Raw genomic sequence first — 27650 nt, 5'->3', positions numbered from 1 at the left:
AAAATTAGTATTTAGTGGTATCAGTGTTATGCTGATAGAATGTAGCGTAGGCCTTGTAGAATGAGATGGAGGTTGTGACGGCTGATTTTTACGTCAACTTTCGCCAGGCCTCAGTGCCAAGATATTTAGTCCAGCATTATTCAAGATGCCTCTAGGTGATGGATCGAGCGTTATTCTGGATGAGATTAAAGTTTAAACTGATGGACTTTCAGTAAAGCAGATTGCTCTCCATGGTGTGAATGGGCCTCATCCAGTTAGCCGAAGGCCTTAATGGAGCAAAGACTGACCTCCCACAAGCAGTGAGTTTGCCAGCAGCCTGCCTTTGGGGCTCAAACTACAGCTCTCCTCTGCATCCCCAGCCGGCCTGCCTGCCTGCAGATTTCAGACTTGCACCGCCACAATTCATAAACCAATACCTTAAGTCAATCCCTTCTTCTCACTCTATCTCTGGGTACACACACACATACACACGTGTACGCGTACGCATGTGCACATCTTGTTTGTACTGCTTCTCTGGAGAACTCTGATACAGAAGAAGTACACCCTGTTGTTTACTGGGGAATTCTGTATAAATTGTGATCTATTTATGGTAGAACTTGCCTATAAACCAACCTGGGATTGGTGTTTTTTTGGTAGAAATACTACTGCTTCAATATCGTGAATATTTATTGTACCATGTAGGCTTTTCATTTCTTGAGTCCATTTTGATAAGTAATATTGTAATATTTTTGTAGGAATTTAGGCAGTTTTCAAATTTGTTGGCATTTAGTTGCTCATGTTCATATTTTTTTTTTTTTCTTTTTTTTTTTTGAGGCAGAGTCTTGCTCTGTCTCCCAGGCTGGAGCGCAGTGGTGCGATCTTGGCTCACCGCAACCTCCGCCTCCCGGGTTCACGCCATTCTCCTGCCTCGGCCTCCACAGTAGCTGGGACTACAGGTGCCTGCCACCATGCCCGGCTTTTTATATTTTTAGTAGAGACGGGGTTTCACCATGTTAGCCAGGGTGGTCTTGATCTCCCGACCTTGTGATCTGCCCACCTCGGCCTCCAAAGTGCTGGGATTACAGGCATGAGCCACGGTGCCCGGCCTAGTTGCTCATATTTCTAATAGTATTCTTTAATCTCTGCTTTATCTGTAATTATGTATCCATTTTCATCAGTATTACTTACTTGCACCTACTTTCCTCTTTTCTTTATTGCCAGCTTTTGCCAGTTGTGCTATTTCGTTTTGAAGAACCAATCTTTGGCTCCATTGGTTTCTTCTACTTTTTCATTGTTTTCTACATCACTAACTTCTGCTGTTTGTTTATGTCTTGCCTTGCATTTGATTTATTCTTTCTTTTTCTATCATCATAGTTCATTCACTTTTAGCCTATTTTTTCCAATTTAAGTTTCTAAGGCTTTACATTTGTCTTAAAACATCACTTTCGTCACATCCTACAAGTTTAGGGACTTTTTTAGTTTTTTCTTCTTTGACCTTTAAGTTATATAATATTATCTTTAATTTTCAAATATGGCAGGAATTTTCACTTTTTATTTCTACCTTAATTGCTTTGTGATCAAATATAGTCTGTCTAGTTGCTATGCTTTGAAATTTGTGGAGGTTTTCATTATGGCCAAGTAAAAGATGAAATTTTGTAAATTTTGCATGTGTACTTGAGAAAAAATGGATATTTTTATAGTAACTGGTTGCAGAACTCTATGTGTGCCCATTAGGTTTGGCCTATTAATTTTTATTGTTTTTTTTCACTTCTATATTTCTGCTGATAGTCTCTTTGATCAATAATTGAGATGTTGAACTCTCTCAGGTTACCAATTTTCTTGTAATTCTAGCACTTTTTACTTCCTAGTGACTATTTTTGTTTTAAATGTTTATATTTTCTTATTGAATTGAACCTTTATCATTTTGTAGTGATGCCTCCATTTCAAATGCTTTTTTGTCTTTCTGTATCATATTAATAGAGCCACACTAGCTTCCTTTTTGTTGACCTAATATGCTATTTTTTACACTTTTACTTTCCTACTTTTAACCCCTAGGCTAGCCTGCTTCTCTACACTTTTACTTTCAACCATTTCATGTCTTTCTGCTTTGCTGTAGCTTTTGGAGGCACCGTATAACAGATTGTTTAAAATCCAATCTAGGCCGGGCGCGGTGGTTCAAGCCTGTAATCCCAGCACTTTGGGAGGCCCAGACGGGCGGATCACGAGGTCAGGAGATCGAGACCATCCTGGCTAACACGGTGAAACCCCGTATCTACTGAGAAAAAAAAAAAAAAAAAAAAAAAAAAAAAACTAACCGGGCGAGATGGTGGGCGCCTGTAGTCCCAGCTACTCGGGAGGCTGAGGCAGGAGAATGGCGGAAACCCGGGAGGCGGAGCTTGCAGTGAGCCGAGATCGCACCACTGCACTCCAGCCTGGGCCACAGAGCGAGACTCCGTCTCAAAAAAAAAAAAAAAAAATTAAATCCAATCTAATAATCTTGGTCTTTTAATGAGAAAATTTAGTTAATTTACATTTGTTATTTTTTGTACTTATTTTAACCATCTAATTTTTTGATTTGGCTCATTTTCTCCTTTTTTAAAAAAATTGTATATCTTTTCTTCTCTAACAAATAATAATTTTAATGTACTCCTACAATACTAGGTGTCTCCTTTTAACCCCCAACATGTTGATTTAACTTAGACTTAGTTCTGGATCACATATATTTTTGTCTCTTTTTTTTAAAAAAAGAACCTTTACTATTGTTAATTTATAATGTAGTAGACAGAAGTATGATAAACTATAACTTAAAGAATATACTTCTAAATTTAAATTGATGTGTATCCATATACATTAGTCTGTATCTAAAACATGTTGAAGGAAAATGGCACATTACAAAGACATAACATTTTTGTTGAATTCGAAAACCTAAAACATTGGCATATACCATTTATGAATACCTACACATGAGTAAAAATTAAAACATGCTTGCTGTGTCTGGCACATAATAGGTGCTCTGGAAATACTAGTTGAGTGGATAAATGATGCTGAGAATATAACCTGATAATGTAGGATAGTTCTTATCCTAAATATTTAAAACATAAGAATTGGTGGTCTGAAAAATATTTATTTTCATATCTTTTAGATATGGGTAAGTGTCACCTTACCAAAGGCAAACAGGCTCTAGAGATTCGAAGTAGTTTATCTGAGAAGAGAGCACTTACCGATCCAATACAGGGAACAGAGTATTCTGCAGAATCTCTTGTGCGGAATCTACAGTGGGCCAAGGCTCATGGTATGGTAAAGCCCTTTTTTTAGATCTATAATATACTTACGTTAAATCATAAAGTTTCTTCTGAATAAATAACTTTCCTGCCAATTTTACAGTGAAAATATTTTGGCCTTCTAGGCAAATCTCAAACCAAACCAATATTTCAATTATGGATATTACACTGGTATATTTGATGTTAGAGATATCAAATTATTTAGCCCATTATTGTCACTATTGGTGAAATTAAAATGACCATTTAAAAATTTTTCTGTTTTTACGATAGGTTAATTTTCCATTCATCTAATACACAATCCTTAGATTCTCCTATATTGTGACCTGTTAAAGTGTGCAGCTGTCGAAAATCGTGGATTGGGTTCTGATCCAGTCTCTACCACTGTATGAACATGTTATCTATAACATGTAAATAAGAAATAGTACCTGCTTCAGGCCAGTTGTGGTGGCTCACACCTGTAATCCTAGCACTTTGGGAGGCCGAGGCAGGTGGATCACCTGAGGTCAGGAGTTAGAGACCCGCCTGGGCAACATGGGAAAACCTCATCTCTACTGAAAATACAGAAAGTTAGCAGAGTGTGGTGGCGCATGCCTATAATCCCAACTACTAGGGTGGCTGAGGCGAGAGAATCTCTTGAACCTGAGAGTTGGAGGTCACAGTGCAGTGAGCAGAGATTGTCCCACTGCACTCCAGTCTGGGCGACAGAGCGAGACTCTGTCTCGAAAAGAAGAAAACAGTACCTGCCTCATAGGTTATTGGGATTGAATGAGTGCGCAGGTAGAAATGAGCAGGTACAGAGCACTCAGCAAGTCCTCTGTACTTGTGATTATTCATATATAACTGAGCATCCTCTCTTGGACACTTGATCAGTAAGCTGAGTGATCAGCAGAGATGACGAGGTGAAAATCAATCTGTACCTTAATTACCTTTTGCTAATTATGTATGGTTTAATGAAAAAAGTTTACCGATTGAAATAATTTTGGATTTTCTGAGTCCAAGTATCTATTCTGTGAGTCTCTTACAGATAATTGAAAAATAATTGTATTTATTGAACTTCTGTAAAATATCTTTATTTTCATACATAAGTTTTGTTCTTGGCCAGGTACGGTGGCTCACACCTGTAATCCCAGCACTTTGGGAGGCCGAGATGGGTGAATCACCTGGGGTCAGGAGTTGAAGACCAGCCTGGCCAACATGGTGAAACTCCATCTCTACTAAAAATACAAAAAATTAGCTGGTCATGGTGGCAGGCGCCTGTAATCTCAGCTACTTTGGAGGCTGAGCCAGGAGAATCACTTGAACCCGGGAGTCGGAGGTTGCAGTGAGCCGAGGTCACGCCATTGTACTCCAGCCTGGGCAACAAGAGCAAAACTCGGTCTCAAAAAAAATTTGTTCTCTAATGTGTATTTTTAGTAAATTAACATACTAAAGCACATTAAAATGTAAAATGCTATAAATATCTCACCATTCCAGATAACTGGATAAGTAATTGAAATTGAATGTCTTTTCTCTAAAAAAGATCTAAACAAACAAAAAAATTACAGTGGTAAAGGTCAACAATAAATGAAACAATAAAACAAAACTAAAAGGTCGTATAGAAAATATTTGTAACAAATTTAATAAGTAGGTAGTTTTTTAATAATAAAGAGCTCATACAAAAAGGTAAGAGAAAAAAACATTTAGATCCTCAGTAAACAAGCAAATGATGCAAATTCAATAATCCACACTGCTGGAAGTATAGAGAAATTTTTTAAATGGCTAATTTAAGTAATTAAAGAATAGTTAAAACTATGATGGTATCTTTCTACTTTTTAATACCATTAAGTAGACGAATATTTTAAAAATACTCTGTTTTGGACATGTTATGCTGAAACTTTATATTCCATGTAAACTGAAAATAATTTGTCCCATATGTAAAGGAACAATCACATAGCTATATCTGACAATCTTTTTTTTTTTTTTTTTTTGAGACGGAGTCTCGCTTTGTCGCCCAGGCTGGAGTGCAGTGGCCGGATCTCAGCTCACTGCAAGCTCCGCCTCCCGGGTTTACGCCATTCTCCTGCCTCAGCCTCCCGAGTAGCTGGGACTACAGGCGCCCACCACCTCGCCCGGCTAGTTTTTTGTATTTTTAGTAGAGACGGGGTTTCACCATATTAGCCAGGATGGTCTCGATCTCCTGACCTCGTGATCCGCCCGTCTCGGCCTCCCAAAGTGCTGGGATTACAGGCTTGAGCCACCGCGCCCGGCATCTGACAATCTTAAAGCATTATGAACTATGACAGAAAAGCAATAAAACCCAGAAGTATTATATTCAAGAGTTAACAGAATGGTTAAAGGTAACAAACTATAGTGTGGCCATTCAGTGACACTGTGCTTTATTAAAAATTCTGGTCATATAAATTGAGGCAACAGTGAGAATTTATCTACAGTTGTATGCATATTTTTTATTGCCACAATAAAAATTATATATACAGTCGGATAAGAACTATAAGCAAATGGTAAATGAAAGATTTTGTTTGGCCAGCAGAATATTGAGCTTTATTTTTTAAATTGTATGTGTTTAAACAATGTAAATCATGTTTTTAAGCAAAAGAAATACTAACTATATTCTCCTCCATAAATATTTGCCTTTTATCAGGAAACCTACCAAAGTTATTCTTATTGTTCTTTTTCAGAACTTCCGGAAAGTATGTGTCTTAAGTTTGACTGTGGTGTTCAGATTCAATTAGGATTTGCAGCTGAGTTTTCCAATGTCATGATAATCTATACAAGTATAGTTTATAAACCACCCGAGATAATAATGTGTGATGCCTACGTTACCGATTTTCCACTTGTGAGTTTCTCTTTTATTTAAAATAGTGATATAAAGACTCAATTTTTTAACTTACAGTTGATGGTAAATATAAAGGAAATATATATATTTATATATGTGTATATATTTATAGTTTAGTAACACTGGTCATAATATTTACTAACTTCCAAAATACCTTAAGTTTATGAGATTTAGAAATGTCTAAAGTTCACTCAGGAAGGATGCCTTTGATTTCTTGTATCCTAAACAGGAGAGCCAATGTGAAGGAATAAAATGTGCTACAAATATGTCAAGAATAATTTCCTTTTAAACAGTTATAACTTATATTGGAAACAGTAGTTTTTAAGTCTTGTTAAGTTATGGTCATATCCTGGAATAATAGAAATCTAGTTCTGCTCTTTTCAAACATTCAGGTGTGATAGTTATTTTATGTTGGTCTGAAGAAGCCAGTAAAGAGTACCCCTCTTTCCTACATGAGTGTGACAAAATTGAGAAGCAAGCAAGGAGTAAGACAAGCAGAAACCCAAAATATCACTTTTATTACTGATAGAGGCTTTGTGGAGGATATTGCTTCATGTCAGAGTAAACGGTCTAGCACCAAACCCCAGAATTCAGTGGCCACCCCACACCTCCAGTTTCAGCACTACGGAGCCCGGATAGGCTTCCTGGGGTGCTGAGCAAGCCAGGGGCCTGTGGGCTTCTCACTGGAGGAGCAGAACCCTCTTACTCTTGGCCATTGGGTTGGCTCTAAAAGAAGAAAAAGGAAAAGGCTGTTTATTTATCCTTCTTAAATATTCTAATCATATAAATTTCCCTGCACCTTCCCAAAAGTGATCATTAAGAGAAGAGAATCCAGGAGTCAAACACTAATGGGGCTCTCTCTGCTTAAGAGGAAACTTGAGTAGCTCAAGAAGCATTTCTAGGAATCATTTGAAAGGAAACTCTTTCAGAGCTCACTTTACTTTTTAAATGGCTTAATACAGAATTGAGAGTTCCTATTATAACCATAGATTGTTGTTTTCATTGTTTAGCCCTGGATAATTTTGGGATTATCAAAATTTGCAAAAGGCCAAAATTCACGAGAGAACAATATCAGTTAAGACCTCTTATGTACTAGATTATATTGTGGCTTTCATTGATTTCATTATTAACAGTCACTAATTTTTTTTTTTTTTTTTTTTTTTTTTTTACAGGACCTAGATATTGATCCAAAAGATGCAAATAAAGGCACACCTGAAGAAACTGGCAGCTACTTGGTATCAAAGGATCTTCCCAAGCATTGCCTGTATACCAGACTCAGTTCACTGCAAAAATTAAAGGTTACTACCTTTTCTGTTTATAGCTACTAATGGAAAACTTTGGCATAGACCATAGATATGCTGCCTTATTATTAAATAGAGATAACCAGTCTACAGAAGGTCCTATCAGGGACCCTTCTTATATTCTGTTTCCGCTGGTGGCCACAGGACTTTGTGTGCTTACCTTCCATAATGCTGAAAAATTAGTAACATAGAACATATTCTTTTTTCTTTTTGTAGAGACAGAGTCTTAACTCTGTCGCCCAGGCTGCAGTGCAGTGGTATGAACATAGCTTACTATAACCTCAAACTCCTGAGTGCAAATGATCCTGCCACCTCAGCTTCCCAAGTAGCTGAGTCTGCAGGCACATGCCACCACACCCAGCTAATTTTTTAAAACATTTTGTAGAGAAGGGAGCTCACTATATTGCCCAGGCCAATCTCGAACTCCTGGCCTCAAGAATCCTCCCTTCTTGGCCTCCCAAAGCACTCAGATTACAGGTGTGAGCTACCACTCCCAGCTCCATATTCTACTTTTAAATATGTTCAGATTTTCAAGTAATCATTTCCTAGTTCTGTAACTAAACATATAGCAAATTAGAATTGGAATTTCTTTTCCATTTTTTATTTCTAGTTGACTTACAAATGAGAAGCTAGTTCTGCATGTTGAGTGTTCTAATGAAAGCTTTCTTTGCAAAAATTGAGATTTTAATTTGTTCACAAGTACATGCCCATAGAATGTATCAGCTAAAACTCAGGGAATGGAATGGGCACAATTGAGAATTACACACGTAAACCTGTTGTCATCCTTTTCGGAGCTCATCTACTTAAAAGTCCTTTCTTCTCTTAAAAAGTTAGCCCATTATCTGATTCAGTTATATTTTCCATCTACGATTATGGATTACTATATTTTAAAAACAACTTTAGCTTTTTTTTATAAAACTGGTACAAAACTGGTTTTTGTTTTTTGTTTTTTTTTTTTTTTTTTTTTTTGAGGTGGTGTCTCTCTGTCACCTAGGCTGGAGTGCAATGGCACAATCTCAGCTAACTGCAACCTCCACGTCCTGGACTCAAGTGATTCTTGTGCCTCAGCCTCCTGAGTAGCCAGGACTACAGACACACGCCACCATGCCCAGTTAATTTTTTGTATTTTTAGTAGAGACGGGTTTCACCACATTGGCCAGGCTGGTCTTGAACTCCTAACTTCAAGTAATCCATCTGCCTCATCCTCCCAAAGTGCTGGGATAGGCATGAGCCACCATGCCCGGCCCAGATCATTCCCCATCTCTAGTAATAAGGAAGGATAAGTTTCCTAAGCTGCACTGCTTGGAAAATATGTTTTCCCTGTTCATCTAGAATATAAGATCTCTGACTTTGACTACTAACAGTACTAAGAACTAGAAATTCTAAATGTATTGTAAGTATCGCATGAAGGAAAGGAAGATGATGATAGCTGGCATTTCTCAGTTTTGGGGAGATATAAAGGATGCCTTGAGGATTTGGAACCTGGAAAAGGAGAGTTAGTGGATTTTTGGTGGTGAGGGGGTGGGGTGTGTATGTGTGAATATATTTTCAGATTGCTATATATTCACTGTTGATGCCAATAATAAACCAGATTTTTTTTCCTTTCCAGGAACATCTAGTCTTCACAGTATGTTTATCATATCAGTACTCAGGATTGGAAGATACTGTAGAGGACAAGCAGGAAGTGAATGTTGGGAAACCTCTCATTGCTAAATTAGACATGCATCGAGGTTTGGGAAGGAAGACTTGCTTTCAAACTTGTCTTATGTCTAATGGTCCTTACCAGAGTTCTGCAGCCACCTCAGGAGGAGCAGGGCATTATCACTCATTGCAAGACCCATTCCATGGTGTTTACCATTCACATCCTGGTAATCCAAGTAATGTTACACCAGCAGATAGCTGTCATTGCAGCCGGACTCCAGATGCATTTATTTCAAGTTTCGCTCACCATTCTTCATGTCATTTTAGTCGAAGTAATGTGCCAGTAGAGACAACTGATGAAATACCGTTTAGTTTCTCTGACAGGCTCAGAATTTCTGAAAAATGACCGCCTTGTTTTTGAAAGTTAGCATAATTATAGATGCCTCATGTGAGATAGTACTACACTTACATAAAGTGAAAAGGCAAATTTGTATATGTAGAGAAAGAATAGTAGTAACTGTTTCATAGCAAACTTCAGGACTTTGAGATGTTGGAATTACATTATTTAATCACAGACTTCCTCTTTCTAAGATTTTGTGAATTGGTTGATTAGTTCTGTACAAATGAAGTATGGAGGTGTGTATGTTTATATGTATATAACAAAATATTTTCATCGTGACCATCTGAAGTAAGAGCAATGAGAATGGCATTATTGCAGAATAAGTCATTGTATTTTTAACACCAGAAAGAACCTTGCTGATCACCAGGCATAACCTCATTTTATCAATGGAAGAAACACATAGAGGCATCTAAGTTAGAGCTGGCACCAGAACTGAGACCTCCAGAAATCTATTCCAGTATTTTTTCCACTACACACTGCCTTCCTGACAGGTTCTGAGCTAAGTGTTATTTTTGTAGATAGAGTGAAATATATTTATATGTATAAATATATAGAGATACATAGCTGTGTATTGTCTAAAGGAATGTACAGGCTTTAGTTTTTGATAAGGACTTTGCTGCAAGTTTTAGTTAAGAGGTTTGTATATAAATCTGATGTAGAACAGGCTGAAATTTCTTGTTCATAAGATTATAAAACCACATGAGAAGTGATCAAATGTTTGTTAAAGCTAGATAGAGGTTAAGAATCAAGATATAATGGATAATTTTCATAGCTGCCTATCTGAATTTTCCAAATATTTAGCATCTTCCTTGATAATATGTATTTTCTTCTTGAATTTCACTGGCCTAATGAGATAATATTCTTATCTTTGGTTCTACCTAAAAGTTGGTTAAAAATGCAATTGGCACTAACAAGGAAAAATACTGAATTAATAATTTTAAAAGTCTCACAAACATTAAAATTAGCACTAATTTTTTGCAAACTGTTTCTAAAAGTAGGAGAGAATAGAATACTTCCCAACGTATTCTAGGAGGTATTACCCTGATACTAGACTAGATATCACAAGAAAACTATAAGCCAATATTCCTTATTAATACACAAAAATCATTAACAAAAATATTAGCAAACTGAATCCAGCAACGTATAAAAAGGATTCTACATCATGACCAAGTGGAATTTATCCCAGGAATTCAAGGTTGGTTCAACATCTAAAAATCAAATAAACTAATATACAGTCAGTTCTCATTATTGACAGTAATTATGTTCTACAAAATATTCTCCCACAAACACTGAATTAAATATGGAACAACTGCTTTTAGGAGAATGTGTTTGTGTATATGTGTGTATACATATGTTTATCTCATGCACATTATGAGCTTGAATTCTTAATTCATCCTAGCAAATTCTACTTTATTTTACAGAAGTGAAAGTGAGGTATCAAGTGTTAAGTGACATGCCCACTAACAGGTGTCAGAGCTGAAATTCAAACCCCATCCACCTGGCCCTGGAGCCAGAGCTTCTTGTACTACACTGAATTTCCCCTGCCGTTTCCATCCTCCAGTCATTTCTCTATGAGGCTGAAACAGGAAGGCAGAGGCTGAAACAGGAAGGCAGAGCATCATCATGTTCAGCCTCAGCTGGGACCATGTGTATTGGGTGACTCAAATTTTTCATCCATTTACACATATCCACAAATGACCACAAAAGTGCCACAGATACCAATTTGAGGGTTATAAATTTTAGCAAGTTGGTAAATTCACAAATACATAATTGTGAATGAGGATCAACTGTACCATATTTAATAAAGCACAAAACCCACATAGATTGTCTTAATAGAGACAGAAATAGCATTTGATAAAATCCAAAACTTTTCATGATAAAAACACTCAACAAACTTAGGAATAAAAGGAATCTTCCTACACATGATAAATATAACATCTATGAAAAACCCACATACGACATTATACTTCATGGTGATAGACTGAAGGCTGAATGTTTTCCTCTTAAGATTGGGAAGGACAAGGATGTTCACTCACACTACTTCTGTTCAGCATTGTACTTGAAGTTCTAGCCAGAGCAGTTAGGTTAGGAATTCAAGGTTTGTTCAACATCTAAAAAATAAAATAAGCTAATAAAAGCCATTTATACTGCAAAAAAAGTGAAACTATATGTATTCACAGTTGATGTATACTTGTATATAGAAAATGCTAAGGAATCCCTAAAAAGTAATGAGTTCAACAGGTTGCAGGATACAAGATCAAATATTATACAAAAATCAGTTTTAATTCTATACTAACAAAACATTCTGAAAATGAGAAGAAATCCTACATACAGTAGCATCAAGAATAAAACTACAACATATTGTTTAAAGAAATTAAGATCCAGATAAATGGAAAGACATCCATGTTCATGGATTAGAAGACTTAATATTGGTAAGATGGCAATGTTGCCCAAATTAGTCTACATATTCAACACAATTCCTATCAAAAACTTAGCTGTATTTTTTGCAGAAATTGACAAACTGATGATAAAATTGATACGGAAATGCAGGGGACCCAGAATAGCCAGAAAATCTTGGAAAAGAACAAAGTTGGAAGACACTTTTACCAATTTCAAAATGTGCTATGAAGCTACAATAAGATAGTGTAGGCATATAGATAGACATATTGATCAGAGGAATGGAACTGAACATCTAGAAATAAACCCATACATTTCTGATCAACTTATTTTCAACAAGGATGCTAATACCATTCAATAGAGAAGGAGTGGTCTTTTCAACAAACGGTGCTGGGACAACTGATAGCTACATGCCCAGCAAAAGGATCCCTACTTCCTACCACATTACAAATTCTAACTCAAAATGGATCATAGACCTAAATATAAGAGTTTAAACTCTTAGAAGAAAACAGAAGTAAATCTTTGTGGTGTTGGGCTTAGGAATGGTTTCTTAGATACAACATCAAAAGCACAAGCAACAAAGGAAAACAATACATAAATGGGACTTCATCAAAATTAATTTGTCTTAAAGGACACCATTAAAGTGAAAACCCTCAGAATGGGAGAAAAAAAATTTTGAAAAATCATGTATGTAATAATTAAAAAAAAAATACATGCAGGTGCCCAGCTGTGGTTACCACAGAGCAGCACTGTCCCAGTGAACTTGCTGTGATGATAGGATGCTTGGTGTCCGCACTCCCAGTGTGATAGCTTTTAGCCTCATGGGGTTGTTGAGCAATTGAAATAATAGCTAGTGTGAGGAACTGAATTTAAAATTTTAGTTTTAGGCCAGGTGTGGTAGCTCACACCTATAATCTCAGTACGTTGGGAGGCCAAGGTAGGTGGATCTCTTGAGCCCAGGAGTTTGAGACCAGCTTGGCCAAGATGGCAAAACCCTGTCTCTACTAAAAATACAAAAAAAAAAATTAGCTGGGCATGGTGGCACACGCCTGTAATCCCAGCTACTAGGGAGGCTGAGGCAGGAGAATCGCGCTTCCCCTTTATACTGTGTGTGTGTGTGTGTGTGTGTGTGTGTATATATATATATTTTTTTTTTTTTTTTTTAAGACAGAGTCCTGCTCTGTTGCCCAGGCTGGAGTGCAGTGTGACATAGTCTCGGCTCACTGTAGCCTCCACGGGGGCTGAGACAGGAGAATCGCATGAATTTTTTTAAAAATTCTAAACATGTATTTGTAATTTTAAAACTGGCTAAAAAAAGAATGATACAGTTTTGGTCTTTTTTTTTTATCAACCATGTTTTTATTTTACTTGAATCTCTCGTGGCAATTGCTTTGTAATATTGAAGTAGGATTTACACAAGTGGAATTTAGAAAAGATTATCTATCACATCTATCAATACCAGTTAGAATGTAATAAAGAAATTAGGATAGTGGAGGTTTGAGCAATTCAAGGCTCACGCAAATTCAAAGCTAGTACTTGATGCTGACGGGATATTTTCTGGAAGGTAATTTTTAAAAATTAAAGTCACAATTACAAATTATATATTTTCTAATAAAAGAAATCTCAACTCATGGGATAATTTGAATATAAAACACTGGATTGTTCCTCATTCAGAGATGAACAAGTCAACACATTTCAGAAAAGAAAGCCTTTAAAGAAGAATCCTGGCACAGAAAAGGTCCATTTAGACATTTCCTTCTTCCTGCGTCTCTAATACCTCTTACTTTTCAAATCTCTGACTTGCACATGAAGTAACAGTGAGATGGCCTGTTCAGTAATTGCAATTTTTTGACTTGTCAAATTCAAGAAATTCAATTATGTAGCCAAAGCTTAGATCATTGACATGTATATTGGCATAAGCATTTTTAGTTTGCTTTTAATTTTATTAGAAGTGGGGTCTCGGCCGGGCGCGGTGGCTCAAGCCTGTAATCCCAGCACTTTGGGAGGCCGAGACGGGCGGATCACGAGGTCGGGAGATCGAGACCATCCTGGCGAACACGGTGAAACCCCGTCTCTACTAAAAAATACAAAAAACTAGCTGGGCGCGGTGGCGGGCGCCTGTAGTCCCAGCTACTCGGGACGCTGAGGCAGGAGAATGGCGTGAACCCAGGAGGCGGAGCTTGCAGTGAGCTGAGATCTGGCCACTGCACTCCAGCCTGGGTGACAGAGCGAGACTCCGTCTCAAAAAAAAAAAAAAAAAAAAAAAAAAAAGAAGTGGGGTCTCAATTTTGTTGCCCATTCTGGTCTCAAACACCCATCCTTCAAGTGATCCTCCTGCCTCAGCAGCATCAGTTTAATATCTGGATAAAATCTGATGTATGTAATTTTACTTTTAAGGGTTTTTTTTTCCTAACAGACATCCTAACAAAGTTGTTTCCTATTCCTTGAACATTCACCTGATACTTATATACTGTCATTACTTTAACTGTCAACTGATGTCAGCTACTCAGTTTACACACTACTTTTGTGCATTCCATCCTGTTTCTCAGTTTGACATTCACATTCAAATTCAGAGTTTGACACTGAAACCCTGGGCATGGTGGCTCACACCTGTAATCCCAGCACTTTGGGAGGCTTCAGTAAGCAGATGATTTGAACCCAGGAGTTCAAGACTAGCCTGGGCAACATGGTGAAACCCCATCTCTACCAAAAAAAAGAAAAAACAAAAATTAACTGGTCATAGTTGCACACACCTGTTAGTCCCAGTGACTCAGGAGGCTGAAGTGGGAAGATCGCTCGAGCCCAGAAGGCGGAGGTTACAGTGAGTGGAGATTGTGCCACTGCACTCCAGCCCCGACAACAGAGCAAGACACTATCTCAAAAATAAAATATTAGTAAAGAGTACACTCAGTGTGAAAATATGTAAGTGTCCATGTTCTCTTTTTTCTAATTTGGTAGCATTAAAAATATTGAGCATCAAAGTTTGGCTTTATGACGGAGGAGTCATCTGAGACACCTCAGGTTTCAGCCCTTACTAATAGCGTGGCTCAGTGTGTTACTTGCCTGTGCTTCTGTTTCCTTATCTGTAAAATGGGGATGGTGCTGTATCATCAGAGGGCTTATAATACTTTACAGAGCTGGCAGTACTAAATAAGACCGTTCCTCTAAAGTGCTGGCGTTTTTGGAAAGCATCAACCCATCAACCTTGTGCTTTAAATGTGCTTTAAATTCTTAAAGCTATACCTGTAGGCAGTATAGAGTGTATTCATTGTTCAGGTACTTCCTACAAAGTACTTTCATATATTGGCAGTGCATCTCTCTTTTTTTTTTTTTTTTTTTTTTGAGTCTCTGTCTCCCAGGCTATAGTGCAGTGCATGTCTTGGTTTGCTGCAACCTCCACCTCCTGGGTTCAAGCGATTCTCGTGCCTCAGCCCCCTGAGTAGCTGGCATTACAGGCGCACACCACCACGCCCAGCTAATTTTTGTATTTTTAGTAGATATGGGGTTTCACCATGTTGGCCAGGCTGGTCTCGAACTCATGAACTCAAGTGATCCACCCACCTTGGCCTCCCAAAGTGCTGGGATTACAGGCAGGAGCCACCGCGCCCAGCTGGCAGTGCTTATCTTCTAAAGTTGCAATTGAGTTTTATTCCACTGCAGAATTTATTCTGGATTCCACTCCAGAATCGCTTTTCAAAAATCATGCAGATTTAATGCCACCAGTTGTTTGTGTTAGGTATCTACCCTGCAAAACAGCTCTAAAGGTGATTTACCAAAAGATTAACAGCATTTATCTCTGGTGGGATAATTTTTCTTTGCTTGCTTACCTGTATCTTGCAGATTTTACACAGTGAACGATTGTATAATTTTAAAATACAGATATGCACAATTGTATAATGTAAATATGCTCAGCTTCAATAAATTTGTTTTAAGAACACATTTTTAACTTTTCATAAGGAGTCTTCAGTTTAAAAGTACAATGTCATATTACAGAGTGTTATTCTGTTACAAAATTAGTAAAGCTCATTCTACCTCAAAATCCGAAGTAATTCCAACTTTTTTTTCGTCGTGCTTGAGTTTAGTTGATAAATAGCATTTTAAGTACTAAAAATGATTGGATGAGTATTTCTCCATTAATAAGTTGCTGAGCACCAGGGCAGCAGATGGAAGCCCTTTCTGTGTGCTAGGTTAAAACATTTTACATGAGGTCTTATTTAACCCTCAACAGCCTTGCAGTTCCTAGATGAACTGATTGTTAGGCTAACCAGAGATATTAATATACCCTCCAGGATAACCCAGCTAGTAAGGGCAGAGCCAGGATGATTCAGACGCAGACCAGAGCCGGGTATTTTGTCCACAGTACTGCTGCTGCTTATACCGTAACAGGAGAAGTACACAACAGTGTCTTAATGTCTCATTCTTACATGAAAAACACTTTTAAAATATTGAAACATTATAGAAGCAAAAGTGCATCTCTAAATGTGATGTACTTTTAGGTCACATTATGTCCAAAGGATTTGACCTAAAATTAATGTTGCTGTATTATGCTCCACACAGTAGGCTGCTCTGCTAGGGAAATTTTTAATATTTTTAAAAATATTTTCATAAGCTTTGGTTTTACCACTTCCAAGTCTGTACAGACTGGTTATTTCTACATTACAAAGACAGTGTCTCCCTCAAAGGCTGACAGTTTTTTTATAGTCTGTGTTTGTAACATATACATCTATTCTTGCCAGATGTGGGTCACATTGCCATCTGACCTCAGCATCCTTTATGTTATGCTCCAACTTGGGTAAGCGGCTTTGTTTCCTTCCCAATCTCCTGGTCAGACAGTTGACCTCACGTCTATGTCTAGTGGTTTTCAAACATCAGAGTAGCCCCTTGTTGGAGGGGCAGGGTTGGGGTTCCCCACTGTTTTTCACATTGCCTTTCCAGGTAAGTTTTGGTCTGCGCTAAACCCTGCTTTTGCTTTGAGATTCTCCCCCAACACAGCCATACCCCACACCAGCTTGGCGCCTCTGGGAGACCGCAGCCCTTAGAGAAAAGGGGAAGAAAAGCTTCCTGACTACACAGTGAGGGCTGGAGGCGTCTGGCCTGGAGGGAGTCCTGTCAGCCAGTGTGAGCTGCTGGTGACAGGGAAAGACCATGTGAAAAGGTCCTGACCTGCGGTTCAGGCCCTCGAGCAAATGACACCAAATTTGTCCCCCAAATCAGCTTTGTTATTCAAGATGCGGCTTGCTAGCAGGTACTACTAACAAGGCGCAGCACCGTCTGGTATCTTCCCATTGGAATCAGTTGTTACTGCTAGCTAGGTATTAGGTGTCTGAAAACCTGATTTTACACTTAGACGCCCAGTTGTATAGCTTTGGGAGGGATACAGTTTTGAGGTGTGCAGTGACACTCCCACCTGCGAGGCAGAAGTGTGCTTGTTGGGGGAAGGCCAGATAGGGGGTACACAGGGGTTGGCATGCTGGGACACGCTTTTCCTGGAAGTGTACGTGCAGAAGGCCACATCATAGCCCAAGGCTCTATGAGCACGAAAGGAACATGGCGCGGGGCTGGGTGGGGGTCATCTAGATGAACCTGACGGTTAATGACAGCAGGCTAAGATGAGCCAAATGTCCCTCTCATTGGCCAACCTTGCCAGTGAGGCTGAATGCTTCCAAGCTAAGAGTCTCCCCGTCCTGGACAGCACCTACATGGACCCTGCCAGTGTCTGCCACCCGGGGTGCTTTCTGACCAGTTTGCTTGAGCTACAGTAATTCATTGGTTCAGCTTGCAGACTTGCCTTGGAGCCTTTCTAGCCATGTAAGCTGACTTCACATCTCAGACCTGACCCATGGTATGACTCACAAATTACCTTTTCCGACATTTTCGTGTCCTGGCCCCTTGTTGGCAGCATGTGACCAACACTGGCCACCAAGGCCCAAGCTAGACTGGCCAACAGAGTGGGGAGGGCGGAGGGCTGAGGGCTCTGGAAACCACAACCGTTACTAGGTAGGATTCATTCTGCCAGTAGACTGAAAAGAATGTCACCGAACAGTGTCGAGAAGGAGGATAAGGAAGACCATTGCGTGATGCGCTGCTCAGCTGAGCAGACCTGGAGGCAGGCCCCTGCTGAGGACAAGCAGGAGAAGGGATAGCTTCAGGTGGGCCAATGGGAGCAGCTGGCTTTCAAAATGCCACTTAAAAAGGGAGGCTGGCTATTGGCCTACACTGCACAGGAACTTCCTGGCCAGATGCTACAGGGCCTGGGGTCACCAGCAAGCCTAGAGCTGAGGCTCCCTGAGCCCATCTCCAAATACATAATCCGAGTGGGGCTGTGAGAGGCCAGAGGGGCAGTGCGGGACCTACTCCTAGAGGACTCACCCGCTCCCCAAAGGGCATGTGATCCATGCCCCAGGCCAGTGCTGCTGGCTGAGTGTGAGGAAGCTTGGACTCCATTCCTCAGGAGCCCAGGCACTTCAGCAGGAAGGCTGGGAACCTCTGGGGCCAGCACTGGGGGCAGAGCAATAGACAAGACTAGAGGGCAGAGGGCACGTGGGAGCTAAGCCTGGGGAGATAGGCAGGGGAGCTGCCACACAGCTGGGTCCAACCCAAAGACTTCAGGGGCAAATCTGCCACCCCAGCCAGCATTGGGTTTCTCCAAGTCCCTCTCCTTTTGGGGTTGTGTTATTTACCAATTCCTAAAGGGGACCTCAGAGACTAGCTCAAAGGCCATCTCTCTTACTGCATCCTCCCTGGTCCCCTCAACAGGAAGCCATGCAGAGACAGAGAGTAGTGCTTTCTCTGTGCATTTCACCCAAAAACACACACAGAATGGAAACTAAACCATCTCTTGGCATGAATGACTCCTGACAATGACCCCAGATTGCACCAGCCAGGCTGGGCTCATCACCTTCCCCAGATGGGAAGGCCCACCTGTGACCTGGCTATTCTAGGACATCACAGGACATCACAGGCCATCACGGGCCAATCTGGTTCCCGCCCACCCCATTCCACTGGAAGATCAGGTCCATTAATTCACGAGAACAACTGAGAACTCAGAGAAGCTGTAACACTCATGGTCATGGTTTATCACAGTGAAAGGATATAGATTCCAATCAATCAGCAAGGGAAGAGCCACGTGGACAGAGGCCAGGAGAGACCAGGCCCCCTCCATCATCCTCCTCTGCTGGAGTTGCACGGTCAGTGCTTACTCCTCCCAACAACGATGTGCCGAAACACACAAAGCGCTGCCAGCTAGGGCCGCTCACCTGAGCCTTGGTGTCCAAGATTTCTACTGGGGGCTGGTCACCCAGACATGGCTGATCCTGTTGGCTGATGCTGGTTTCCAGCCCCTGCAGAGGTGGAGCTGACACCACTTGGCCCGAGGGACCCCCATAGGTCACATTGTTAGCAGAGACTATCTCTTGGGGCTCAAGGCCCCCAGGTAAATAAATGCACTCTTATCAGGGAGGCAATTCCAAGGGCTTAGAGGTGGCCTCCTGGGTGCCGGGGATAAGGGCCAAACCTTTCCTTGGTCAAGGTTAATCATGACCGCACCCCAGGACACTTGAGGCTGTCTCACTCTGGAATATTGTGCCTGCTGCTGACGGCCTGGAATGCCTTCCTAACTTTGTCTGAGGGATTTGAATGAGTGACTCGATCTTGAATAGGGGCTGCATTCAGGAGGTTAGGCATTCTCAGTCACAGGATGAGATAGGAGGTTGGCAGGACTGATATCACAAGATACAGGTCACAAAGACCATGCCGATAAAACAGGATGCAGTAAAGAAGCCAGCCAAAACCCACCAAGACCAAGATGGTGATGAAAGTGACCTCTGATCATCCTCATTGCTACTTATTTGCTAATTGACCATTTACAAATGCCATGCAACGTCCAGAAGTTACCCTATGTAGTCTAAAAAGGGGAGGGACCCTCAGTTCCAGGAAATCACTTTCTCAGAAAACTCATGAACAACCCACCCCTGGTTTTGCACAGAATCCATAAGTAACCATGAATATACTCCATCCAGCAGCCCGTGCCACTCCTGTCTATGGAATAACTACTCTCATTCCTTTACTTTCTTAATAAACTTGTTTGATAAACTTTATGGACTCACCCTGAATTATTTTGTGCACAAGGTCCAAGAACACTGCCTTGGGGTCTGGATCAAGACCTCTTTCCAGTAACAGTTTTGCCAAGCTCACCCCTCTTCTTTCTTCAAATCGTACCTTAATTAAGTGACACATCCCTCAGAAAACCTTACTGCTCAGCCTCCAAGTTGGATAAAATTCCCCTTTGCACATTCTCAGGGAGCCTCGGCTTACCCCATCAGAGCCTCTATCCCTCAGCACTGCACTTCCTTCCTCTCCTTGTCCTCCTTTTCCAGCATCAGGCAGACTCTGCAGGGCATGCCCAAGAGCTGGAGCTTAAGCTCTCTCCTTGGAGCCCCCGTCTCTTTCCCACCATGCTGATCTCAGCAGACGACCACTCAGCCCACTCCATGGAGACACAGAGGCCATAGGGGCCCACGCCCCCATTCCCGTCCCCAGCCTCCATGCTCTCTCATGCCCACCCCGCTCTGCACCCCCACCGAGCTCAGAGTTCCAGATACTTCTCCAGGCTGAGCTTCATGTGAGATCCCATCTCCTCTCTCCACCTCTGGGTTTTTGCCCATCTGTTGCCAAATTTGCCCAGGATGCCAAATTCATAGAAGCACTCCCTCAGGACCTGCCCCTGCTCACTCATCCGTGGGGCTCACATTGTCCTCCCTTTCTGATATGTGCAGCCTCTCCCTGGACACTGGCTTCTTGACCAGAGGCTGCAGCATCAGCCCCTCAAGACATTTCTCAATCCCAGATGCCCTCTTCAACTCTCCCTCATTCTCTCCCACACTACTCAATAACACCATCCACACCCACATCTCCATTCCTTCACATCCTGTTCATGCCTCAGTCGCCCAATCCAAACTCAATTATGAGACGAATGGAGAATGGTTTTTGTTTTGTTTGAGACGGAGTCTCGCTCTGTCGCCAGGCTGGAGTGCAGTGGCGTGACCTTCGCTCCCTGCAACCTCTACCTTCCGGGTTCAAGCGATTCTCCTGTCTCAGCCTCCCAAGTAGCTGGGATTATAGGGATGTGCTACCACGCCCAGCTAATTTTTGTATTTTTAGTAGAGACGGGGTTTCATCACATTGGCCAGGCTGATCTCAAACTCCTGGGTTCAGGTGATCCACCTGCCTTGGCCTCCCAAAGTGCTGGGATTACAGGCGTGAGCCACCATGCCCAACTGAAGAATGCTTTTTTTGTTTGTTCAGTGTATGGTGGCTACAATCTACTTTGAGATACTTCAGACCTTTTTAAAGAATGAAACCCTGGTGGGGCACAGTGGCTCATGCCTGTAATCCCAGCACTTTGGGAGGCCAAGGCAGGTGGATCACCTGATGTCACGGGTTCGAGACCAGCCTGGCCAATGTGGTGAAACCCTATCTCTACTAAAAATACAAAAATTAGCCGGGCACGGTGGCAGGTGCCTGTAATCCCAGCTACTTGGGAGGCTGAAGCAGGAGAATCACTTGAACCTGGGAGGCAGAGGTTGCAGTGAGCAGAGATCATACCATCGCACTCCAGCCTGGGTGACAGAGTGAGACTGTCTCCCCCCACCAAAAAGAAAAAAAAAAAAAAAGAATAAATTACTGATGAAACCTTAGTGAGGGAGGCACACATGCATTCTAACCTAAGCAGGCGGTCCAGGGAGAGGGCACTGGCCCTCTCTTCAGTCAACCTTCTGAAGCCAACCTGAGATTCCCCATCCCTGGAAAAATGCCTCCTTTAAGATCTCCCAGATAATCTGTACATGGCTGTGCTGTCAGTGAGCATTTTTGAATGTTCTCATTTGCTTTCAGAATCCTTCCTGGGCATTATCTGATCCCCTCAGATCTCACAGATGCCACGTGCCCAAAAAACCTCACTGCCTTTTATTGCTTCCTGAGATGGAGCCTTCCATTCAGTAGAAACAGCCCATGGTCGCTGCCACCCCTTCTGCTGGGACACCCTGGGGACTTGATGTCAGTACTGCAAATCCCCAGAATTTACTGCAGTTCTTTTTGCTCTGGGGAAGAGACGGGATGAGTGGAAGTGCAAAACGATGCCTGCTTGCCACCTAGTTTCCAGTCACTGCCTTCCTCTCTAGAACGATCCCTCCACTCATCCACTCTAAAGTCCCAACTCCTCAGCTTTCAGGCAGAAAGCCCACTACTATGCCACTCTTAAGTTGTGAATGACTAGCCCTCCCAGGAACACTGGAAAATTTTGAGGGAGAGAAAGAAAAAAGGAAGAGAATGGATGAGACAGAAATCTCTCCTAGAAACAGTCACACATGGCCGGGTGTGGCGGTTTATGCCTATAATCCCAGTACTTTGGGATGCCAAGGCGGGCGGATCATGAGGTCAGGAGATCAAGACAATCCTGGCCAACACGATGAAACCCGGTCTCTACTAAAATACAAAAAAATTAGCTGGGCATGATGGCGCGCACCTGTAGTCCCAGCTACTCCGGAGGCTGAGGCAGGGGGATCACTCGAACCTAGGAGGTGGAGGTTGCAGTGAGCCAAGATCACGCCAGCCTGGTTACAGAGTGAGACTCCATCTCAAAAATAAATAAATAAAATAAAATAAATAGAAAAAGAAACAGCCCCCCGTGGACCAGAAAGCTGAGCCTCTGGTGATTTGACTTCAGGTTCTGCGGCAGGCGGGTGGCCCAGGGAGTAACTGGGTGGTGGAAATGAGAACGGAGCACATGGACCAACTCCTGCTGAGCCTCTGGGCAAAAGCCAGGTCTGTCCAGCAGAGCATTTTCCAACTGTTGCAAAAATTACCCTATGAACACCTCTCTCTCCAGGGCTCAACCTCGCACCTTTGATGATACGGCTTCCTGCTGCCATTGCCGATTCTGATGTCAGAGCAGTCATCCCCGTGGAAAATGGAACAGAGAGCTACATGGGAGAGTGACTAGGGGCTAAGACTTCTCTGAAATACCGTGGCTGCCAGGCAGTTTCATTAAGGAGAAAGAGAGATGGACAATGCCATAAACATTCTCCAGCCATCGGAAGAAATCACCTGCAGGACAAGTAACTTCTGAGGTTGTAAACACTCACACCAAGGGCCAGGCCACTGGCAGAGAGCAGTGGTTGAGGTGCAAGTCACCCTGGGGTCCAGGTCTCAAACTTACCCTGGCTAGACTGAACCAGAACGTTTTTCCATTTCTTTTCCGTAAATTAATGTTTAAAAGTTCCCCTCCCCACATAATCCCAATCCCACTTTCAAGAGATAATGCTACCTCTTTAGTGTATATTTCTTCCGGTTGTATTATGTATATAAATCTCCAGACCACCTGGACACATACACACACACACGTATGAGTATTATACACATACATGTGTCCAGATCTTTTAGACATGTATACACACAGGTGTACACACGTGTGCATGTGTGAGATCATGCTGAGTGCACCGTTTTCCAGTTCCTACTTTCACTTCACAATAGCTCTTGGCCATCTTCCACCGCAGTGTATTTAGAGTGACTCTAGAAATAGAACGGTTTCTAATGCACCTTTCAGATTTCAACTCTTTAAATAAATGCGACAAGGGCACATCTCGGGGCCCAAAGTCGTGACTGCTGAGGCCCAGAGAACACAACAAAGTTGCTGGCTTCAGCCGTGCTGACCTGCTAGAAGGTGGGTACAGGCGCCTAAGTGGAGGCTACCATTCATGTGCCCCCCCAGCCACGCACCCCACCCTCATACACACACTCTCCCTCGAGGAGCATTTACCTTCCTTCCCGCCCCAGGTGTTTGTGACTCAGTGGGTAGTGGGTGACAGAGACACACCCGTGTCTTCAGAACACAGGCCACTGAAGGACAGCAGGCCCAGGGCTGGAGGGGGCCTGAACATGCCCTCCCTCACCAGGCTGACCAGGCTCGCATGCAGTGGGGCAGAGGCAGTGGAACTATCCAGAAAACGAGCCCATCCCCCCGCCCAAGCCATCACAGTGGGAGCTGAATACAGGGTCACTAGGACAGAGAGTGAACGGAACCATCTTGAAAACAGCGGCAATGTTTCCTGTCTCCACTGGCACAGGCCTCCGTGGAGCCCATTTCACAAAGAGTTCAAGTTGCTCAAAGAAATAAGGAGTGGCCACTTGTGAGCAGTGGTTCTCCAGGTAAAACCCAGAGGGCGTCGGGATGCCCACAGATTCCTCAGGAAACTCGTGCAGGGAGACATGGGGGTGCCAGGGACACGCCTCCACCCCACCATGGCTGCCCACAGCAGGGTCCATAGTAAAGGGACCAAGTGGCCTATGGGCTGGTGGGAGCAGAAACCCGACTACCCCAGGCCCCACTGCCCCCTTGGGCCACCGCAGAGACTTCCAACGTCTCCATCTTCTCTGTCTCTCCCTCTCTCCCCACTTGCTGTCTTCCTCAGGAGCCCCTTCCCTGTCAACTACCACTGGCACCCGGCTGGAAGAACAAGACAGGTTTGCCTGTTAGTACCTGTGGCAACCCATCCCCCAGCCCCTAACTCTGGGGGGATCCCATTTTCCTCCTGCTATTCCCTGAGCTTGACACGGCTGAATGTGGAAGACCCCCAGGGAAACAAGAGGCTTGGGAAGGAAGGTCACACTGGAGTCGCAGGGGAAGGGTCACCCAGGCACAGGTACTCGGCATAGAGTGCAGATGCTGGCCGGCCAGTCCCACACCCAGCTTACTGCAGAGGCACAACCACACTTCTGCTCCAAGGCTGGGGGAACTCCGTGGTCTTGGTGAGGAAGAGGAAGAGGAAGAGGACGAGGACGAGGTGGTGAGCAAGCCAGGAACAGCCCCGCATGTCTCTTACCATGCCTTCATTCCTCTCTCCCCACAGCGCTGAGTTTGGATGTTTCCTTTCCCCCAAGACTGTTCCCTCGGCTGGTGGTGGCAAAGGAGAGGGCTGCGGGGGAAGGAGAGAGAAAAGGGGGGACCCCAGAGATCTTCCTCCTATTCCCTAAGCCGTCAAAGGCTTCAGATGTCTACAGCTTTGCTGCTTTAACCACTCATTGTGAAAAGAATGAGTCTTATACTTGAATACAACCCTAAAATCAAAAGAATGACATCTAACCCGCTGTTCATAATATTTTCTTTCTTTCTTTTTTTTTTTTTGAGACAGAATCTCACTCTGTCGCCCAGGCTGGAGTACAGTAGTGTGATCTTGGCTCACTGCAACTTCTGCATCCTGGGTTCAATTGATTCTCCTGCGTCAGCCTCCTGAGTAGCTGGGATTACAGGTGTGCACCACCATGCCCAACTGATTTTTGCATTTTTAGTAGCGACAGGATTTCACCATATTGGCCGGACTGGTCTCAAACTCCTAACCTCAAGTGATCTGCCCACCTTGGCCTCCTAAAGTGCTGGGATTACAGGAGTGAGCCACAGCACCCAGCTCAGCCCATCAGTAATTTAAAAGACTGCATTTCTACTGTCTGACTCCATTTCCGTAAAGAGTCCAGGAAAGGCGGCCGGGCGCGGTGGCTCAAGCCTGTAATCCCAGCACTTTGGGAGGCCGAGACGGGCGGATCACGAGTTCAGGAGATCGAGACCATCCTGGCTAACACGGTGAAACCCCGTCTCTAATAAAATACAAAAAAAATTAGCCGGGCGAGGTGGCGGGCGCCTGTACTCCCAGCTACTCGGGAGGCTGAGGCAGGAGAATGGCGTGAACCCGGGAGGCAGGGCTTGCAGTGAGCTGAGATCCGGCCACTGCACTCCAGCCTGGGCAACAGAGCTAGACTCCGTCTCAAAAAAAAAAAAAAAAAAAAGAGTCCAGGAAAGGCAAATCTCCAGTGATAGGGTAGGCTACCAGGGACTGGGTGCCAGGGAACTTGGGAGAAACGGGAACTGCCAATGGGTATGGGGACTCTTTTGGGGTGATAAAAATGTTTTCAAATTGATTGTGATGAACAATGATCTGGAAATATACCAAACTGGTGAATATCTGGCATGTGAATTATTTCTCCATAAAGCTGGTTTCTTTTAGAAAAAGTAGTTCAAAATTTCTGAGGCTGTTTTTTTTTTTAAAAAAGCATATCATGGGCCCCAGTGTGGTGGCTCACACCTGTAATCCCAGCACTTTGGGAGGCTGAGGTGGGCAGATCACTTGAGGTCAGGAGTTCGAGACCAGCCTGGCTAACATGGTGAAACCCCATCTCCGCTAAAAATACAAAAATTAGCCAGGTGCAGTGGCACACACCTGTAGTCCCAGCTACTTGGGAGGCTAAAGCAGGAGAATTGCTTGAACCCAGGAGGCGGAGCCAAGATTACACCACTGCACTCCAGCTGTGAGAGGATAAATGTTCACTATTGTAAGGCCCAAGCTAGTGGTAATTTATTAGAACAACCCTAGGAAACTAATGCAGAAAGGCCAGGGGGGACCACAAGCTCTTTCGTGATCCACCCCTTTGTTTTCCAAATGGCTTCATTTAGATTCAGAACCTTCTGTTGCAGTCTCTTGCTCCCTCTCCTGGCTCAAAGCAAGAACTGTGCCCCCTTCAGTCCCACGGAGATTTGATCTCTCTGATGAAGTGGAAGAAGAGAGGAGTTCGCAAAACTTAGAACTGCTGTTGTTAGAAAAAAAAATTTTTTTGAGACAGGGTGTCTGTCACCCAGACTGAAGTGCAGTGGCTTGATCATGGCTCACTGCAGCCTCGACCTCCAGGGCTCAAGTGATCCTCCACTAAGCCCTGCTAGTTTTGTTTGTAGAGATGGGTCTTGCTATATTGCCCAGGCTGGTCTTAAACTCCTGGGCTCAAACAATTCTCCCACCCGGCCTCTCAAAGTGCTGGGATTATAGGTATAAGCCACCATGCCTAGAAGAAAAATAATTTTAATGGTACATTATTTTCCCATCTTGAGAGAAGAGTGAAGACTTAGCACTTGTCCTGAAGGCTTAGCTCCATCCTATGCCCTCATCATTCCTGGTAATTTCACCTCCATGTTGATGACCCACGCAATTCTTCTCTCGGCTCCTTGGCTTCCTCATCCAGACTTCTTGTAACCCAACCACACACCACCCAAGAGAGATCCTGGACCTTGTCATCACAAAAATTACACTCTTCCAAAATCACGGATTTAAATTTTGTCCTCTCTGATTACAAAGCCCTATCTTCCAGCCCACCTTCTCGAGTGCCCCTTCAATATCACAAGTCACCAGAATCAATATGCTAACGCTTGGCCCCTCTTATTTCACTCAAATCTTGACTTTCTTGTCTAACAAAGAATCTGGATTCTTTGTTTCATTCTCTTTGCTCTCACAAACACCAACTCCCCTATCCACTCTTCTACTTTCAGCTGGCGAAACTCCAACCCCACCATTCCACACACTTCTGTCTACTTCAGCCCCTCATTCCCCTTCTCCTCCTCCCCTCCCCCACTCCTAGGAGCCTTGTTTCACCCGTCATTGAAAAACTGAAGCCATCACAGCGTGTTACTAACCCTCTTGCATCTATAGTTTTCTTTCTTCCTGTTACAGTGGAGGACTTGTCACTCCTGTCTAACCCCTCCACATAGACTCTGGGTTGCATCCCCCTTTTATTTTCTTTTAGAGAAAGGTTCTCACTCTCTAGCCCAGGCTAGAGTGCAGTGGTATAATCATAGCTCACTGCAGCCTCAACCTCCTGGGCTCAAGCAATTCTCCCACCTCAGCCTCCCAAGTAGCTGGACTACAAGCACACGTCACCTATGCCCAGCTAATTTATTTTTATTTTTGTAGACAGGGTCTTGCTATGTCACCCAGGCTGGTCTC

General features: G+C 42.8%; 1 protein-coding gene across 10 annotated transcripts in view; it reads left to right on the top strand.

The window, feature by feature from the left end:
• Window positions 1–12505, top strand: part of MALT1 (MALT1 paracaspase) — a 79520-nt gene extending 67015 nt beyond the window's left edge. For 8 of the 10 annotated variants that reach the window (XR_012427112.1, XM_074022431.1, XM_074022430.1 and 5 more), the window contains 4 exons: window positions 3122–3271; window positions 5936–6093; window positions 7266–7391; window positions 9004–12505. Coding sequence is in view for 8 of the 10 variants with exons in the window: in XM_074022431.1 (XP_073878532.1) it covers window positions 3122–3271; window positions 5936–6093; window positions 7266–7391; window positions 9004–9441 (872 nt within the window). In the remaining 2 variants the exon portion in view is untranslated. The remainder of the gene's footprint in view (window positions 1–3121; window positions 3272–5935; window positions 6094–7265; window positions 7392–9003) is intronic. The other 2 variants (XR_012427113.1, XM_045378165.3) reach the window with 2 other exon arrangements.
• The last annotated feature ends 15145 nt before the right edge of the window (window positions 12506–27650 follow it).

This window comes from Macaca fascicularis, chromosome 18, assembly GCF_037993035.2.
Source record: "Macaca fascicularis isolate 582-1 chromosome 18, T2T-MFA8v1.1".
NCBI lineage: Eukaryota > Metazoa > Chordata > Mammalia > Primates > Cercopithecidae > Macaca > Macaca fascicularis.
The sequence above is the reverse complement of the archived record's forward strand: the minus strand, read 5'-3'. Positions and strand labels throughout refer to the sequence as shown.